The sequence below is a fragment of the Lycorma delicatula genome, chromosome 11 (genome assembly GCF_047948215.1).
Source record: "Lycorma delicatula isolate Av1 chromosome 11, ASM4794821v1, whole genome shotgun sequence".
NCBI lineage: Eukaryota > Metazoa > Arthropoda > Insecta > Hemiptera > Fulgoridae > Lycorma > Lycorma delicatula.
The window spans coordinates 80979306-80999262 of record NC_134465.1 but is presented as its reverse complement, the minus strand read 5'-3'; the positions used below and the strand labels follow the sequence as shown (position 1 = coordinate 80999262).

Here is a 19957-nt window from a genome sequence, read left to right as displayed (position 1 = left end):
TCTATTAGCATTGCAGCTGATTTTTTTTTTATTTAAAAAAAATTCTAAACTTTGAGTTATACTTTTAATCTGCATATAAATACATAATTATTTAGGATTAATACTAATTAAAAATAATAAATATGGAAAACAACCAGCAATTTTTTTTTTTTTTTAGTTTTAAATGTATATTATTTATAATAATTACAAATACACGATAGCTTGGAGGGAATGATGCAGTACTATAATATATATATATATATATATATATATATATATAATATTAATTATTTTATTTAATGCTTTTTAATATTTTTTCTTTTTTCAATTAATATTTTTTTTTTTTATTTTTGCATATTATAATTTACAAATAATAATTACAAATTAATTCTCGTACTCAAATAATACTACATCTTTAATAATAGTAATTTAATCAATTAAAACAACAATTTTATAGTTATATTAACATTAATAAATAACAATTAATTATTATAACAGTAGGTATTACCAATATTATAATTATATGCTAAGCAATCTTACACAATTATTAGAAAATTTTAATTTATATTGCAGAAAATAAAATTTTTGGCACAAAACTTTTATTATTATTATTATTATTTATTTTACAGAATAGTTAGCATAATATATATTTATGTATTACAGAATAATACATTAAGATATTACAATGTTACAAAAAGTTTATGTTGGATAAATTTTCTGTGCATAGTTGTGTATATATAAATATTTATTAGTAATAAATACACATTATTTATAATAACTAATCAATATTTTGAAACTATATTTTATGACGCATCATTATAATTATTATTACACGGCGTACTATAAAACTGTGTATTATATATATGTAAGTATTGTATAATGTATTTTATAAAATACGTAACATTAAATATTAATAATATTAATACAGTATAGCCTATATATGAGCCTCAACTACATTAAAGCACAAAGTCTGGATTTTTTTTTTATTTACTTATTTATTTTATTGAGAAAAACATTATAAATCGGTTTTCTTTCTTATTTTATTAAATATTTACTAATAAATAAATTTTATTTAACATCTTTAAAACCTTTGAATGACCTCCCCCCCATTTATTCAAATTTGACTTTAACATAGATCAGGTTATCCAAAAATTATGATGAAAAAACTTTTTTAAATATGTATGCTGGTTACACAATCAAGATTTTTTTCCAAGGACTACTAATCATTAATAATTAATTATTAAAGGTTTAAAGTTTTGAAAACCCATGTTTTACAAGAATATTTTGAACATATCTCGTTCTTAATCCTTTAAAAAATGTTATTGATAATTTAATCGATGCAGGAGAGCAGCCTTCATGATAAGCATCGACGCCTAATATTCAATGGCCAAAATGAAATTCATATCTTGGCATAAAATCCATATCATTACTTAAGTCATGAAATTCTTCTTATTTTATTGAATTATAAAATTCAGATTCTATAGTAGTTCAAGATTTAGTAAAATATAAAAAAGACAGCTTTTGAATAAATTAAAATAATCCTGTAATTACAATATAGATTACAGTATAATCTTTTTCCACTGTCGATCACAATAGATTAATTTCTAACATGATAAATGTTATATATAGAATAAGAAATAATAAAATTAAAATATACGCTGTTTATTTCATTTAGACCGCTACGAAGCATAGCATTTTACATTGTTCAAATTGAATCGTTTACAAAAAAATTCATAGAACTGCTCCATTCTGGTACTTTTTTCTTAACCAAAAAAGAAACTACAACCTGAATAGCATCAGATCAGCAAGTTTATTTGTACTTTAGAAAGAATTAAAAGGTCTATATTTTATTCGATAGACTCTTCAGCCATTGGCCTTATCATACAGCTGCTTTAGAAGAAAGAGAATTTCTGGATCAGTCAATAAGTAATCCTTCTACCGGTTTGTACCAAAGATATGGTAACTTTACGGGCCCTACCATACTCTGTATAAATTTAGAAGGTCAGACCTATACTCATATGACTGAAATCAGGGAAGAGAGGATGATGTATAACAATGGTTCACTGACAGGAATAATTTACAATTTTGACTGGCACTATTTTTTTAGGATAAGTTATTTAATTATTTAAATTTCTTTAAATAATTAATTAATTTAAATTTTTAATTAATTATCTTCTATCTATAAAAAAGTAAAGGACCAAAGTAAATACAAGTAAAAAATTAATTAATTAATAACCCAAAAAGAGGTATTTCAAAATATTAACCACAACAAATTTTGTGGTGATTTTGACCTGATTTTCATGTCATCTTAAGTAGTATCATCACAGTAATTAAAGAAATACAAAGTAAAAGTATTTGCGACTGATTTTAGCTGTCGTTTAAAAACAGTTTCTCATTACCAAAGTTTTAATACCTTCTTCAGATAACTAACTTCGAAATATTCTTATTTATATGATGACTGTAGGTAGTCTACTATCTATGGTACCTTAAAATGTGGTATTATTTATAAATGAATAATGTAAGAGTAGGGTAACAATCCAAGGGTAAAAAGAAAACTTTTAATATTCATTTATGATACTGTTATTATGGCTGGAGATTTTTCTAATTATGAATGAGTTAGAGAATTAATGAGCAGCACAGATTCATTGCAGAGGGATGAACAAAGTCAAAATACTTAAAAAAATATAAATTAGCACAAGCTAGAAAAGGATTTATGCAGGAAAGAAATCTGCTACTGTAATATGTAAATTTAAACACTACGATTAAAATAAAACTATAGCCATAGTTTTTTGGCAATGAAACATCAGGCTTAGAGAAGCCAAAAAGTTAATGAATAGAGAACACTTAGAAATGCAGTATATACAGAAAATTCATAAAATTAGGTGGGTCAATAAGCAAGTATGAAATGAAGAGTTTAAGATAAAATGGAGAAAAGAGAATCTTTATAAAAGAAGTACAAGATCGGGCAGGCATTCACCCATGTTTTATGAATTTGCTTCTTAACTTATCGTTGCAGTCTTTAATAAAAAAAGTTCTTAATTATCACATTTAACATTGCAACAGCAAAATTATCCACAGAGAATACCTTTTTTATGTCAACCATCAAATTTTACTAAATGTAGCAAAGCTTTTCAAAATAAAAATAATTTTACATAAAATTATTTATTATATAAAAATAATTTTACGAGTAGAGAAACATAATATTGATCTACTGATAGAAAAAAATTGTTATGATAGAGTTTTTAAATTGATAATTTTAGCCTTATTTTTCTGTAAATTTCATTCAATAAAAATTAAAAAACAAATGTTTTTTTTTATGACCGGATATATTTTTTACAGATATTTTTAAATAAAATATTTTTAATTACGCCTACATATTAAAAAATCAATACCAAAAATGAATCCCTCTCAACTACTATTAATTATAAATAGGGTTGTACATTGTATTAATATTTTACATACAAGTAAACAAACTACAAGAAAAAAGAACAGATATTTAAATACAAGGTAAGGGACGGTAATTTTTTACAAATAGCATATAACACATTTGATCCCCACTTAAAAACATTTTAAGCTTAAACACACCATTTGCACATAGAGACATACTTAAGCTTAGTAGTACTTAAGCTTAACATTATTATGTAAGCATATAAAATTTAAGAATAATTAGAAAATAATTTTTATTTACATTATTTATATAAAATAATAAATATTACAATCATAAGCAATCATCTCTTTTTACGTAACATTATGTAGGTGTAACTAAGAAGCTATAGTAACGAGGCAAGCAATCGGAATTAAATATTTGCATCATATCTTTTACACATACACCTGAATCAACGATTACTATATATATATATATATATATTTTTTTTTTATCCATCGATTTACCAACAAGACAAGTATCACAACATTCTTATTCTGATAAGTTATCATAATGATAAAATACATAAGTATAATTTAGTAGGTATATACATATATTTCATTCCAAAACAAAATGCTGATATTCTTTTCAAAAATACATCATTCAATTATTTGCTTTTTATAAAATGTTTATAAGTATAAAGATTGTATACATTTTTGTATCATGAGAGTATAACAATTTTGTCAATTATATGAGCCGCCTAGATTGTAAGGAGTAATTAACAAAAAGTAAGCAGGAACTATATCCATTTTCTGGTTTTAAGAAGCTATATATCCGCTCATAAATTAACTGCAATGGCAGCTGATTTACTAGCAATATTTTTATGATATGAATATATTTGACTGCAATATCTTTGGTTATCAAGTCGGTCAATATTTCAGTCATATTCAAAATATGTTATGCTGCCATGTTTATACCAAAATTAATGATTATTAATCGCTAAAGTTATATTGATTCTATAGAATATTTATTTGAATAACGTAGTTTAATTCAACTATTATTAATTATAATTGTAACTTATAACTTGAAAATACTTCAAAATGATTAAATATTGAACAATTTATTATCAGATTAATGGATCTGTTTTCAAAGCTAATTATTTATTGGCTGGCCTCTTTTTAAATATAGACATGATGTACAACTGATGCCTGCCTATGTAATCAACCAATTCTGTAATTGTTCCCATCACATGTATTTAATTTTTGTAAAATGTTACAGGTTTTAAATTCTACATTAAAATGACAAAATTATGTTAAAATAATCTTGATTTTTTCTGAACAATTATATTTACAACCACAAAATATTGAAGAAAAAAAATATATATATATACATTACACATAGACAAAAAATGGAATTTAAAAATAAATGTGGATAAGACAAAATATTTGGTGGTCTAAGAACAAGGGAATAACCTGAAAGCAAAAAAGGAAATAATTCAATATGTAAATGATATTTATAGATCTGGGAGTATACACTAACATCAAACGGAAAAGATGAAACTGTTATGTTAAATAAAGTCAAGAAAAAAAATCTAATATTCAGCAATCACATTCTGTTCTCTGAAACTCCAGCATATCTAGAAAAACAAAACACATGTATTTACTTCATCTATAAAGAGTGGATTCTGAAGTAACTGATGGATTAGGGAAGAAATGGAAATAAGACTCATAGTAAGAATGTACTGTTAAAAAGACTTGAATGGTGTGGGCACATGCACAGGATGGTCGACTGCCATAAAAAATTTGGGGGGATCCCACATTGGAGAAGGAAAAAGGGAAGACCAAGAAGTAGGTGGAAAGAGAGAGTGGATGAAGCGATCCAGAGTGTGCGATCAAATAATGAGGATGTTTTTGATAAAGGTTAAATGGAGATCAGGATGCGGTAAATGGCTGCAGTAGCCTGTATATGTATGTATGTATATATATATATTAAAAAGATAAAATATTACTCAGTTATACACTTAGTTTCCTAACCGTTTTAAGAAAGCTACGATCAGCAAAAGTGCTATTTCTTTCATTTTAGAAGGAGCAAAAAATCTTGTAAAAAAAATGTTCCATTAATCTGAATTATATTTTCATGCTATTTACTGGACAAATACTTATTTTTCAAGTGTATCTCTCTGGAGATCCCTTTGTCTTTTAAACAGATATTAATAAATCTGGGATTTCATTTCTTTTTTTCTTAAATACATTATATTTTGAGATTAGTCTGACTTATAAAAGGATGAAAATTTATTCATAGTTTTACAGTAAGTATTGTTTTATAGTCAATTTTACATTCATTATTCCTGAAACAGTGATGTAAAATTATACTCCAGTGATCAAATAACACTGATAAGTAACTATACATATTTACCTGGATTTAATAATATGGTTTGCAGTACCATAGAATAGCTGGTATGTGAGTTGTGAATGTCAGTTTTCAGTATTTTCTGTAAGTGTTTTAAGCATTCTACATAATTATTTTTATTAATATAATATTATTATATTTAATAATATAATATTATTATTATTATTATTATTATTATTAAAAAAAAAATCTTAACTAGTCTCATAAATGCAACAAAGGTTTTACATTTGTTTTTTCTTTTAAATTAAACAGGCCCCAAAAGTACACTTTTTGTTTAATAAATGTTAAGTAATTATATAAATTTAACATTTATTAGGGCTTTTAAAGTAATTATATAAACTTTAAAAGCCAATATCTAAACTTCATGTATCTACATTTTCTCATAGTAGAAAGGACCATGAATTACAAAAATTACAATTTCAATTTTTTTTAAACCGTAATTTCATTTTGAGTTCTAAAGCAATGGAAATTTATAATAAATAGTCTAAATTCAATTTTTTTGTAAATTAAAATGAACATGATGTATTAAGTCTACTGTGGTTTAATATTTTTATGAATTCTAAGAAAATCTCATTAAATAGCTTGATACAAATTATAAACATACCTATAAATAATTTTAATGAAAATGTAAAAAATGATTAATCACTAACCTGATCAGATTATTGTAAGATAAGTTGACATATAAAATCCGGAGAGAGGATTTTATAATTTATTTATTTATAACAATATGTACTATATTGAATTATAAAGATTCATTCACTTTAAAATGTTTTTGTGATTAATGCAAGTAGATTTTCAATTTTATGTATTTCTGCAATCACACTTACAGCATTCGAATGTTAAATTAATCATGATAATAATTAAAACAACCACGATTACAAATTAAAACAATTAAATGTAAACAAACGTTTAGAGAAAAAACAAGTTAATCAGAAAGGTCAATGAAATTGATTAATTATTTTATTACTAGGTTGTAAAATAATGAGGTTTATCCTTAATAGTAACAAATAAATGAAACATTTAATATTTCATTTAAATAACTGTATAAAAAAATAATAATATAAATTTTTAAAAAGTAAGAAGGTGTGGTTCCATCCCTGGAATTTTCTGCAACTAGACCGTATCACCCCTACTGTTTATAAAATAATTTAATGAATATATAATTTTAATAAGTAAATTAAAATAAAAAAATATTTATTATCCTTAAAATAAGTAAATTAGTAAATTTAATTAATGTAGTAACATTAATTATTCCAATAAGAAAATCTAATCTTTTTTTTAATCATAAAGTATTTTTTAATATAGCTGGAATATATCCTTAAATGATACAACCTGGGGATAAAATACTGTGAAAACTGACTTTAAGATATCGACATAAACGTGCAAGATTGGAAAAAAATTATACGATAACTTTCAAATGATAATCAAAATATTTAGAAAAATTCAAAACTGAATTTCAAAAAGTATATGATACAAACATTTTAATAAAATTTTACTCGTTACATAAAATAGTTTTAAATTTATTTTAAACACTTAAAAATAATTCATGAAATTTTTATGTTTAACAAATTCTAATTCATAAAGTTTTAAAACATTTGGGAGATTTTATGTGGAAGGAAGTCATACTGACACATGTTCTTTTAAATACCAAAGCAAAATCATCTGAAAGTATATCAGATTATAATAAAAGATTTTTCATGATCCAAAGATTATAATTAACATTTCTTGGGTATTATAAGCAACTAAATTACTTCTTCCTAAAGAAGAATTTGATACATTTTGAAATTTTATTAAAAAAAAGGAAAGAATGCAATTTAGGCTATAAATGTCATGTTTATGCATGTGATATCAGTAATAAACTAACACTGACTCCAAAACAGTTTTAAATCTTTTGAAGAACTTTATACAAAAAAATCTTTATGCAAGAGCTACGTGATTTTAACAAAGAAAAATTTAATGGATCGAATTTCAATCTGTGAATCATTGCTAAAACACTATAAAATCAAACCATATTTGAAACAGCATTGTCATAAATGATGAAAAATGGATCGCATACTACAATAATGAAAAGAAATATAACCAAAATGAGATGAACCTCTGCAAAATATGGAAAGCCAAGATTGATGGCAAAAAAACATTACTCTTGTGTAGTTGCATTGGAAAGCACTTGTTCACTTCAAACTAGAGCTGCTACTGTTGGTTCAAACTTCTACCGACAACAACTGAAAAAGTCATTTTCCATCATTACAATCCCAGACTCCACACACATCTTTGCTGACACGTCAAAAATGCAAAGAGCTTGGCCGTGAAGTTTTGATGCATCCACCATATGAACTTGCACTGTCAGACTATCATTTATTTTGATCTATACAAAACTTTCTTAATGGCATTCTCTCAATGCTGGTTTCAAAAGAGGTCTGTGGAGATCATTTTACACAGGCTTTTATCCATAAAATACAGAAGTTGTACAGATTATGTAAGAAGTTACATGATTATTACTTTATCTCAAAAATGGCAAAAGGTGGTCGATCAAAACAGGACATATTTGGTTTGGGACGTAATGTTCATTTGAAAATTAAAATTTGTTTATTTAATTTGTTTTATTTTTTTATTAAATTGTGAAGAACTCATACTCCAACCAAATATCATATTGCTTTGAATTTAAGATACACCTCTTTTTACAGATTAAAGGGTTAAATTTCAGGTGCGTCTTATATTCGAAATGCAATTTTATATTTCAGAGGTCTAATACCATTGACATAAATGCATAATTAATAGGTGTAAAGCTGAAGTTTTTGAATCCGTACGCTTGTTCAATATCGAATGGTGACCAGACAAGAAACATGAAAGGACATTTGTCTTTGTGTATAGATCATAAACAAATTTCTAGAACTCATCTCAATAGCTTTACATCTCAATAGTTTTATTGCTGTTGACATCATAATTTAGTGATGTGTCATCGTTCTGGAATTTGTACACATCCTCTATGCATGATGACCACATTTCCTGTCTAACTTCCATTTGATGTTGAACAGGCATACGGTATACTACTGTAGTTGTAAATCGGTCCATTTTTTCATAAACATTTTGTTCTTCCTGTTTGGTGTGTTTTTTTAACCGTTTCATCATCATGGAAATGCATTTCACATACTTTAAACGCAGGGTTATTTTATGTGTTTAACAGATTGGAAATTATGCTGCCAGTAAACAGTTCTCGGTAAATGAAGTGACCGTGCTTTCGTGGCACAATATGAAACAGAAATTATTTATATGACAATGAATGAATAAATCTTCATCTTCTTCAAAACACAAAAAATATCTGGAAATCGATGCTGCTGTTTTTAAGGAACTCCACACAAAAGGTCTTTCAGTGACAGGAGATGAACTTATGTTAAAAGCAAGGAAAATTGCTAAGAATAATAGCTTCAATTTAAAGCTAGCTGTGGATGGTGTGAGAAATTCATGAAAAGGCGATGTCTGTCATTGCATTGCAGAACTTCCATTTGCCAGAAGTTACCATCAGATTACGACCATAAAGGTGTGTAATATCAACATCACATAATCGATCTACAATTAAATAAACAATACTGTTTCAGTCAAATCAGTAATGCTGATGAATTTGCTGTTTTCTTTGATATAGCAGCAAATAACACTGTAAGTTAGAAGGGAAAAAAACAAGTAACGACAAAATTAACTGGATATGAGAAAGTAATAGTAACTATTAAATTGAGCGCTACTGCCAGTGGAAATAAATTATCACTGCATGTAATTCTGAACAGGAAAACAGTGCCAAAAGAAGGTTCTATGATGGAGTAACTGTTCAAGCTCAATAGAACACCTGGATGATGAGTGATCAGATGCAAGATCAGTTAGAATGTGTACAAGAACGTAGATCAGGTGGACTTCTGAAATGAAGCAAATATGTTAGTATCAAATGCTTTTCATGGTCATTTGTATGACAACATTAAAATAAAACTGACAAATGTAAAATGTGATTTAGTCATACTTCCTGGAGGTCGGAATTAATAAATCTTTTAAAGATTGTATTTTTGAACAATACAATCAGCAGTTGACTGAAAATAATCATCCCTTATACAGAAGGGCAAATTAAATTCAAACATAAAATTAATCTCAAACGTAATCTATGTTACCTATGGAAACAGACAGCAGACAATACAGTTTCAGTTGCTATGGAGCGTATTACATCATGTGTTTGCAGTTTAAGCAGTTTTTTTTAGAAACAATGATTCTGTGGTCACGGTTCAATGTCTTTACTGTCTAAATTCTAATGTCGAACATCAAGGTGCAGTTCCAGATCGTGTTACCGGATCTGTGAAGAAAAAACCACCTGGCCTTCCCCGTTCACTCCAAACTCCAGAAAACATAAACAGAGTGAGAAGGGCTGTTCTTGCTAGTCCAAAACAATCTGCTAGGTGACAGGCTGTAGTGCTGGGTATGTCGCGTCGTTCGCTTCATCGCATCTTACACAGTGGTCTCAAATTTCACTTGGTGAAACTTGGTCTCAAAGAGCAGCTAACTGAAAGGGATTTCATGCAACGCAAAGAATTTTTTGGATAATGAACGCCATTCTTAGAGAAGATGCAAACATCCTAATATCGATGAGTGATGAAGCCCATTTCTATCTGGATGGCTATGTTAATGTACAGAACTGTCAATACTGGTCATCGGATAACCCCATGAACTACACCAAAAAGCTCGCCACAGCTCAAAAGTAACAGTGTAGTGTGGTGTCTCCAAAATAGGGATTGTTGGTCCTTACTTTTTTAAAGAGGGAGGAACCACAGTTACGGTGACATCAGCACTCTACATCTACATATTAAACAACTTCCTGCATCCAGAACTGGAAAGGCATCGAGTGAACATGAGAGAAATGTGGTTCCAACAAGATGGTGCCACAGCTCACACGGCAAGAACACTGATTGAAGCGGTTTGGCAAATATTTCCTGGACAGGTCATTTCACGATTCGGCAATGTTTCTTGGTCCCCATGCTCTCCTGATCTATCGATTTGTGACTACTTTTAGTGGGATTACCTGAAATCAACAGTGTACACACTGTTGAAGACCAGAAAATTTCCATTCGTTAAGAAATTGAAGCTATGTCAAATAAAATGTTGGGGAAAGTCCAGCCCAGCCAGAGCTTTGAGGAGAGGCTCCAAATTTGCATATATAATTAAACAAGTTATTTTTAACTTTGTGCATTACATTAAAAAAATTATTGTAAAAATTAGATATAAAGATAGATGAAAATTATAAAAATTCAAGCTCTTTTACATTGTGTATATATATATAATTACTTAATATTACATTTATATTATTTTGGGTAATGACAACATACAGGTAATTTAAAAAAAAATTTTAATATCTCCTGATGCTTTGAGAGGCTATATTCTGGATTTCGGCTGGTGGTAAGATGGATTTAAATTTTTTATTTTTACTTTTATATTAATATTACCAATTTATTATGATTATATTTGATAAAATAAATATAATTAGTTATAGATACCACCAAATATTTGAAACTTCAATTTTTACATATAATATGACATGTGCTGCTAAGTTCCGTCCTTCCTCGTGTATTTCACTGGATGAGAAAATATATGTGGTAGGAGCTGTGGTATAATATCTAGAAAAAAACACTCATTCTTTTGTTCTTAAGAATGACTGGTTATGTCAGTACAGTACAATCCGATAGCTTACAAGTCAGGCACTTCCTTAATGAGGCTAGACAGAGCAATCATTTTGCCAAGATTCACCTGAATATGCTGTTTCCTATATCATACAAAAGTATGATAAGATCATACAAAAAGTCAAACTAAAGGTCATAACAAAGCCAGGCCATTTATTTTTATAACCTAATATTTACAAAATATAATTTTCCCACTTTTATCAGGAGTTTGCAAGTAGTTTTTATAAATAGATGACTGCTGATCACCGATATGATTAATTATACTAACCTAATGTAATATTAATGAATAAATGGTATATTAAAAGAGCTCAGGGTTCTAATAACTTACATAGAATGACGTTATCATTTTATAAATCATATTTTACAGAATTAAACCTAGAATTTTCCATATGTTATTAACTTGCCACTTGCAGCAAGTGCTGCAATAAATAAACATACAACTTTCCCTATTGTGTTTTAAAATTCCATTAAACATTTAACCAACAAGACTTTTTATTAGATTTTCGCAACTGGAAAAATATCTTTATATTTTGAATGTTGTGTTGTTTAAAAAATTTATCACGAATAGTTTCTTGCACTAACTGAACAGAAAATAATAAGTTTTCTATTAAAAAAAAAGGAAGTAAATAAAGCATTTTATATCAATCAGTTTATGGAGATAGGTAGATCTCTAAAAATGTATATAAAACAATGATCGACAACTAATTTTAAGTCATTTTTAACAATTGAATTGTAATTGCATAATTCAATATTTATTATTTGCTTTACTAGCCTAAACATAATGAAATACTGTAAAATAACAACAATTTCTATCATAAAAAATACAAAATGTTTTCATTAAGAAAAACTATTGCTTCAAGAGTAAAATTAAATATGCAATTTTAAGAATTTACAGTGTTAACATTGTTAATTGTCAAAAGCATTGTTTACAGATTCAATTCTTTTTCTTTGTAATAAATTTGAGACTACCTTATTTATTTTAAATATCAAAAAACACATTTTTAATAAAATAATAAATATTACTTACAACTTATGAGTAATATTATAACTTATAGTTATAATTACAATGCTAACCTACAAAATTATTCTTATAAAATTTACACAATATTTAAAATAAAAAAATAGAATAAATAAAAAAACAACAAATAATTGATAAAGAAGTATATTTCAAAAAACAAAAAGTACATAATTACATAAACACTAAAAAAATTGCTCATGAATGATAAACAAAATTAAATAACATTTTAAAGAAATGATACAATTTTGTTTTAATGATTATTTTTAAAAAAATTTCATTCATTTTTATAACTATATAATAATAACATAAATTGCCATCGAAACTGTTATGTTGATACTAAAAATTAAAATGCATCCATAATTAGATCGATAAAATTAACATAAAACTATTCTTCCTCATATTTAAGCAAACAAAAGTATACCTAAAAATTAAAAGAGAATTACAAAAAGATAAGTACACAAATTATTGCACTAGAAAAAAATAATCCAAATATAGTAAATGGAATGTTTATTTAAAAGAAAAAAGTTATATGATAAATTGTACAGAATAACAAAATTATTATCAGCATTTATTAACGGTAGTTGGCAGATGAAGCTTTTTTAAATTTTCTCATAAAATTGGCCTTAGTAAATAGGATACACATCAAATTCACAGAAAAAATGTTTTCAGGTTATGCAACCAGTCCCTAATTTTATTTTTAATATTAAAAAAAAATTATATGAAAATAGTTGTTCTGTTCCACAACACTTTCTAGTCAGAAGTGGATGTGTGCTTCTGTAAATTTTACAAATTATAAAACAATTAATACAATACAATGATTAATAAGTAATTAAGATGTTTATTAATGAAGAAGTCATAATCCATAAAATAACATAAGATGAGATGCGATGCTGAAACTAAGTATTGTAGGATTTTAAGATTAAAAATATAATTATCAAAAAGCAGTTATATCGAGAATCTAATAGAAGAGAGAAAGAAGTAGATTATCTTTCTACATTAAGTAATAGAGAATTAAATCCAGGAAACTATGTTTAGCTAGCTGCACAAGCCTGATGGCTTTAACGTGTATCGGATAGCCAGACCTACTAATCCCTGCTAAAGTTTTTATTGCGATTAAGATAATACTGATTGTATAAAATTAAGCAATAAATACTGATAAAGAAAATACTGATCTCATTAAAAAATTAAGTACAACATCCATTTTAAGTACAGCAAATAAATCAATTACTACAAAAACTAAAGAAAATAATTTCATAATGCACAATTAATATATAATAATAAGAGCATTTATATAAAAACTTTAATGTATGAATAACTTAAATACAAAGTAATAAAACTAAAATATTTGATTAATACATATGGCAACAGTAAAAACTGTTTTATAAAATATTACTAAATCTAAAAATAATAATCATCAACTTTCTTACATAACAAATAGAAGTATATTAATATGTCCATACTGAAAACTGGTTATACCAATAAAAAAATAAACAAAAAAGAGCTCATAATTTCAATAAATGTAAAATTTTACATATTTTTTTAACTTTGTTTTAACTTACAGTATGATGGAGGGGCTAATAAGCCCCTCCATCATACTTTTTGGGGTAATAACCCCAAACCTGCCTCCTCTAAACGCAGAATCTATTTTTTGGTTGAAATTAAGAAACACGTACCATTTAATCTCATAAGTTGTTTAAAATAAATTTTTTGAAACCGCTGAAATAACAACATTGTGATCTACCCCTACATAAATAAACTAAATGTTCAGTTACATTTTCGATTACTCTTTTTGTAAGTGTAAAATGAAATAAAACTTGAAACACCTAGATAAGATTTATAGACTGTAAATTTTACAATCTGTTAGTTCCACAAAATTTGTAATATTTCTGGGAATAACATTTTGGAAAACAAAGGATTTTACACCCAATAGAATAATTCTTTAGATAACACAGAAAACAATTTTAGTTCATGTCGGTGATATTTATTGGTTTCTTAATTCCTGTAGCGACCAATGTTCTAAAAATTTAAATACGAGTAAAAATATTAATAAAAGAAAAAAAAAACGCTATGGTTTTAACAACCTTACAAACCACCAATTTCTACATATAATGAGAAAAGTAGTATAATCCAGTTAAAGTCAGTGCTACACTACTTTTTTTTTTAACAACTTCCATTACATTAAACATCTTTTGTTATACTCTTTCTTCCGCAGACAAATGCGACAGAACGGGCATGTTTTGCACTCTTGTCAACATTTACATGGTCGAGAAGGCAGTGGAATTGGTACTTCAGTAGAAATAGTAAATGTTACAAATGTTGAAGGATTATACAGAGTCCGCTTAACATTTGAAGCCTAAACCTTCAAATAGTATAATCCAATCTGCATCAATACCATTTAAATTTAAAACTCAAATTTTATTATTTTATTATAAATTAAAAAGTATGAAAATAGAGGAAAACTAAAAAAGAAAATAAATGATGACAACCTGTTTGCTGCCGTGGATTAATTAAACAAAAAAAAATTTACTTCAAATGATGTAGTAGCCTAGATGTGCGATATCAGTATACAAATTTTTGTACTGTATAACACAAAAATGATTGTAATAATTTCTTTCATTCAACATATCAATTTTTTCCCCGGTTTTAAAATTATTCAATGTTTTTACTTTATTATATACATAATAAACAAGGAAAATGGAAAACTTCAAATCTTAATCAAATCTCCTGTTCTTAAAATATCATGAATAAACATTATTTATTTAATTCAACAAAATTTGTGCATAACAAACAAAACTATGCAGTACAATCCGTAATAAACTTTTTTCTGAAGTTATTATAGTGATAAATTATTTAACAAATTTTCTTTTTAACAAGGTTGTTTATTGGAAAATAAATCAGAAACTAAGAATAACAATTTTTTAGTCAATTAATGGAGAACACCAATGAAAATTGAATTTAAAAAAAATTGAAATTGTTTTTTTTTAATGTAATGCTTTTTAATAATGAGGTCTTATTTTTCACTGGCAGATAAGTTATAAAATTAACACATTAAATAAAAAAGATTTATTATATATAAAAATAGGTAAAATAAACTCTTTTTATATATAACAGAGTACTGGAGTCAAAAATTATAAGAATAAATACTATAAACTATAATTAATACAAAAAATAATTTTTAAAACTTTAAATAAATATATTAATTACTTTTAAAAAATAATTTTTAAAAATCTTAAAGATTTTTGTATAAATTTTTGTATACCTATTATTCTAGTTCTGTGAAACGTTATGTCAACATGTTATAAATACGGCACGACTAGAACCAGGCTGTGCACTTAACTATTACTTCTTTGAAATGAGTATAACTCGAACCGTAATCCGTTATATCATTCTACTAGAGTAACGCTTTGATATGTCAATATATTTCTGTTATCTAGTGATGATTTTTTGTAACATTTAGGATTGTTTGTTACTCAATATGCATACATTTTATCTTCAGTTTTCATCGTCTGCATGGTTTATAAAATTATGTCAGTTGTACTTTGCTAACAAGAGTTTTCAAACTGTTTCACACAAAAGCCTATATTATACATAAATAATGAAGTACTCCATAAAGTAATATTACGCATCACAAAGAAGTATATTTCAAAATCAAAAAAGAACTTATCAATTACTATTGAAGTGACATAACTATAATGTCTTTTTAAAAACAAATGAAAATTAAACAGACTATTAGATTAACGAGATAACAACCTCAACGGCTCAGACTTTTTTCATATTACATTTATTAATAATGAGTATTTCCAAAAACAGAATTTTTTTTTATTAATATTACAAAACCTATAAATATTATTAAATACAATAAAATTACAAATTTGTCTGTATCACCTCTACTACAGCCTCATTCTGATTTATTTATTTTCAATAACCATATGAAAAAAATATATATTAAAATTTTTCCACTGCTAATATAGCATTCCTATTGTAAATATATGTAATATTATTTAAATAATAAAAATAATGAAAAATTTTTTTATCAAAATAAATTTAAAAACTTGTATATAACTGTTCATAAAAAGGTTTTTAATGGAGTTCATAAGCGTAAAAAAATAAGAAAATTTTAAATCTTTAACAACCATTTCAAATTCTAAAGAAGAAGAACTTAAAAAGAACTCTGAAATAACAATTAAGTAATAACCAACTTTAATGTTAAATTAAATATACCGCAGTTACCTACATAAATTAAATATAGGAAAACATTTTCAATAATTATTTAATCTTATTATTATAATCTTGAATTCATTATCATGCGAGAGTGTATGAATTTAATTATTTATAACAACATCTGGTTTATCCTCTGCAATTACAATACTGAAATTTGCTTCCAGTTAACCATCGACAAACTGAAAATAAGCAATAAACTTTTTATTCACAAAATTTTATTTTATTCAGAATTTATTTTTTCGGATTTTTACAATATACAGTAACAAAAAAATATATCCATGCCATTAATGTATATCAGCATATAGCCATGTTGTAAAAATATTACATAAATTTTCAAAACCTTAAAAACACTTGTAATCATCTACATCTTCAGATATATTTACTTTTTAAATTGTTTTTATTGTTTAATCATTACTTACTATTTCTTTTTAGATTTATTAAGATCATGATTATGTTATATAATGTATAAACGCCTATCTTATCTTTATCTTATAAGAAAAACTGATGTTCCACCTACACCAATCTAGCTTTTTTATTTTCATAAATTATACACAAGTTCTGATAAGTTGATAACGGTATATAAATTACTGTCAAGTTAAAATGATTGAGTTTTTATATTTATTATCTCTGATTAAAAATCATTACATAGTTAGGAATTAAATGAAACGTCTGCTTTATTCTTATAAAAATAATCACATAACACAACTCACTGGCGGTACAACTCACAACTCACGAGCGGTAAATAGACTGTGATTTTATTCTCTAAGCAAATTTAAATTTGTAAAGAACAAAAAAAACCACTTTGAGTAATGAAACAATAGGAAATAAAGTGATATATTTCATTACATTTGTCTGCAATAGTATTCTACAGTACATAAAAAGTTATTAACATAAAATAAATCCTCTCGATGGCATGTGACAATAAATAAATTTAAAAAAAAAAACATAACATTTCAAAGACTACTTTGTCAAAGAAAAAGATAATCATTTCACTAAATGAATATGTTTTATTATACCTGATTAATTATTACGTAAACCAAATACTGAAATGAACTCACATCACCAGCTTTCTTCTAGTAAAATTCACATTATATAAAATTACAAAAAGCATAATTAAATAACAAAAAGATAATTAATTAACAGGTATTCATTAACAAAGGTAACAATTATATAAATATATTAATAATAATAATAAACACAGATTGTACAGTACTGTGCAGTAAAACTTACAGCTCATTAAAATAAATCGTATAATAATAAGTCAATATTAAACTGGAGTATACACATAAACAAATAATAGGAGCATACCTGTCATTAAAGAGTACATAGACTAAATTATAAAAGTTCAGTTATTTAAATATACCTGTACAACGTAGATAAAATTAATCCTGGGTAAAAAGTCTATAAAAAAATTCTATTTTTTTAAATCTAGCAGTTTCAACAAGCTCATAAACAGTTATAAATATTTTTATGGTTAAAACTTTAGAAAAAGACTATAAATTTACACATTCTCAAACCATAATCATCAATTATATTTTTAAAGCTGGCTCTGTCAATATTACAAAAAAAAAATTATAAACCCATAAATTTATTTAAAAAAATGAAAGAAAGGTAGTAAATATAAATTTTTTTTTAAACATTAAAATACGTGCTAAAATTTCATGAAACTATAATTTATTCGTCTTGTGCATTTTGTAAAGAAATGTAACTAAAGATTCATAGCATCTTCACTATAACATTTTCAGAAACATATTATCCATTAACTGTTATTTTGTACTGTATTATTTTAATAATATAAAATTGTTCTTACACTGTAAAATTGTGAAAAAGAAAAATATATATAAATGAACTATGAAAGAATTCAAAGCCAGCTAATAAATAAAAATAACTATTGTTTTTTGTAATAGTAATGTAATACCATTAGTAATGCAATTAGTAATTTAAGATTATTCTGTTTCAAAGAATGTAATGGAATTACGAGTATTTGATAACATAGCTATGTTATAACACTCCAGAAATCAGGCATTTGACAGCACTTTATAATTGTCTGAAGCTTCTACTTCTGTGGTCAGTTAATAAGGGGAAAAAAAAAAAGTCAAATTGATTGAATATTCCGACCACAAGGTGAAGCAAGACACTTCTACTGTCAATGCCACATGCACAGGATTACTTTCAAATATATTATATGTTAAACACTGAAAAACAAGATTTATAGAAGAAAACAAACATTACAAAAACCCCTTTAATATGAAATATGCTCCAAAATTATACAAAGATATTTCCCAAATGAATGAAGAATTATAATTTAATAAATATAAACCACAGAATCCATCACCATAAGTATAGAATAAAATCTAATCTAAATGAAAAGAATATTATAATATAACACAATAATACAAATTACTGATAACATATAATAATACTAAAATAACTATAACAAAGGGTAATAAAAGTTATTAACATATTATGATATATAACATATTTATTATCATTATTGTTAACCACTGATTACAAACTATTTTTAATTACTTTATTTTTCAATTATTATTAATTACTTCTATAAAAAAAAATACAATTGAAGTTTATTTATAAAAATAAACTTTAAATAATACTCAGTAACGTTGCTGAAATTCATGATGCCATCTGTTAAAATCAATATGGAACATATATATTGAACCGTTTGCCAAACCGGCTAATAAAAACCTAAAACAAAAATGTTTAAAAAAAAATTAATCATTATGGAAACTTATTATTAATTACATTAAAAAAAAATGTATCAACTTAATCTAAAATAGATTAAGTTATACAAAAGATAAACATGTACGTAGTTACAAAGAAAATTCATCTCTTTTTATTAACCTCCTTGCTACAAGCTATGTCAACCCTTATTGCTGACTGAAAAGAGCTGCAATACTAGAGTGTGCACTAACTGCACACCAGGAGATAAGAATTTGTTTATCACTTCTTATGTTATTTTTCAGCCTACATTTGAGTATGAAACCCGTAACAACATTCACACAACTTTCATGTATATATATATATATATATATATATATATATATATACGTATATAATTAAACCATATTATATAATAAATAATTATGTATATATATATATATATATATATATATATATACACTACGGATAACTCTAAAGTAAAGACCACTGGGAAATTTCTCTTGTTAAGGTTGGTAAACCTGTCATTTGTGACCACACTAATAATGTACAAACTGCATTGTTGTCTGCAAGTTGTCACGT

General features: G+C 25.7%; 1 protein-coding gene across 1 annotated transcript in view; it reads right to left on the bottom strand.

Annotated features, from left to right (window-relative positions):
* Positions 1-12612: 12612 nt before the first annotated feature.
* The window catches only part of rg (A kinase anchor protein rugose), a 1091579-nt gene continuing 1084234 nt past the window's right edge, over positions 12613-19957 (bottom strand). The window contains exon 55 of the mRNA XM_075379107.1: positions 12613-19402. Coding sequence (XP_075235222.1) covers positions 19312-19402 — 91 coding nt within the window. The 3' untranslated portion in view covers positions 12613-19311. The remainder of the gene's footprint in view (positions 19403-19957) is intronic.